Source organism: Cariama cristata, unplaced genomic scaffold (assembly GCF_000690535.1).
Source record: "Cariama cristata isolate BGI_N322 unplaced genomic scaffold, ASM69053v1 scaffold22949, whole genome shotgun sequence".
Classification (NCBI taxonomy): domain Eukaryota; kingdom Metazoa; phylum Chordata; class Aves; order Cariamiformes; family Cariamidae; genus Cariama; species Cariama cristata.
The window spans coordinates 17,519-18,706 of record NW_009636692.1 but is presented as its reverse complement, the minus strand read 5'-3'; the positions used below and the strand labels follow the sequence as shown (position 1 = coordinate 18,706).

Sequence of the window (1,188 nt, the reverse complement as noted above, 5' to 3'; positions counted from 1 at the left end):
ACTTGCTGAGGGAGCACTTGATCCCGCTGGCTGTGTCCACCTTGGAAAAATAATGTTCACGAGAGCACTGTAACAAGAAGCTTGGGGGCAGGATGGCCAACTTTGTGGTGGTTTGGTGTTTTTGGTTTTGTTTATGATTTACTCAGCTGGTTTGCATCAGTGGCCTCCCCAGCACAGGGGGACACACCTAGAGGACGCAGAGCTCAGCAGGGTCTTCAGGACCGACACGAGCCAGTGCATGTGACCATAGCCCTTAACCTCCTTCTCCTGCAGCTGGTGGAGGTCAATGGCGCCCCATGCCTGAAGCTCACAGAAGATGAGGAGAAGATGACAATCCCAGGGACTAAGACGATCTATCGGCTCTATGATGCTGCTGGTGAGTTGGGAGACCCTTGTAGGGTGCTGCCCTCTTGACCTGCCTCCCCGTTCCTGCTCCATAACCCTGTCCCCGATGTCCCATGCACCTGCTAGCCCCTAACCTGGCACCCCTGCAGGTCACCCCTTCATGGACCTCATGGCCTTGGAGGAGGAGCCCTCGCCCAGCGCGGGGCAGGAGCTGGTGATCCGCGTCCTAGGGCGGCTTGGTGAGACCAGCAAGGTCGTGCCCACCACTGTGGAACCCCTCCATCGGACGTACTTCAGAGATGGCCAGGTCAGGGGGTGGCTCTGCCTTCTGGTGCTGGAGGTGTCCTCCCCCCACGTTGGGTGAAGGACCAAGCCAGGGTGGTGGTGTCCTGGCAGTAATTTCAGGATCAAGGAGGGGTCAGACACCCAGTGTTTCCTTTCATCTGAGATGTTCCCTGCCCCAACAACTCAGGTGCCACCCTGGACATGGTTGCATCGGAGTCCAGGCTGGAGCTGGCTTGTTGGGGGATTGAGGCTGGGTGGCCAACTCCCCACGTGGCCATCCTGGTCATGGCTCTCCATCCCGCAGGTGTGCTTTCGGAGGTGAGGAGCCATGCGCAGGTGTCCCTCAGCTTGCTCAGCCCTGCTCACCGCCGGCTCCACGAGCCACAGCCCTACCCGGTACGTCCGCCGCTTGCCAAGCGCCATTGGTACACACCCAGGGACCCTGCCCGGTCCCGGTGGACTGAACAAAACCAATGTGGCTCCTCCGCGGAGCTGCAACGGTGCGTGGGGATGGGGCTGCAGTCCCCCCTGGGGAGCACACGCTCACCGGCCCCTCTC

The 1,188-nt window shown here is 60.5% G+C and overlaps 1 protein-coding gene across 1 annotated transcript in view; it reads left to right on the top strand.

Annotated features, from left to right (window-relative positions):
* Positions 1 to 273: 273 nt before the first annotated feature.
* Positions 274 to 1,188, top strand: part of LOC104167693 (nicotinate phosphoribosyltransferase-like) — a gene marked incomplete at its 5' end in the record, with an annotated part of 1,610 nt that continues 695 nt past the window's right edge. The window contains 3 exons of the mRNA XM_009708017.1: positions 274 to 376; positions 495 to 668; positions 935 to 1,026. Coding sequence (XP_009706319.1) covers positions 274 to 376; positions 495 to 668; positions 935 to 1,026 — 369 coding nt within the window. The remainder of the gene's footprint in view (positions 377 to 494; positions 669 to 934; positions 1,027 to 1,188) is intronic.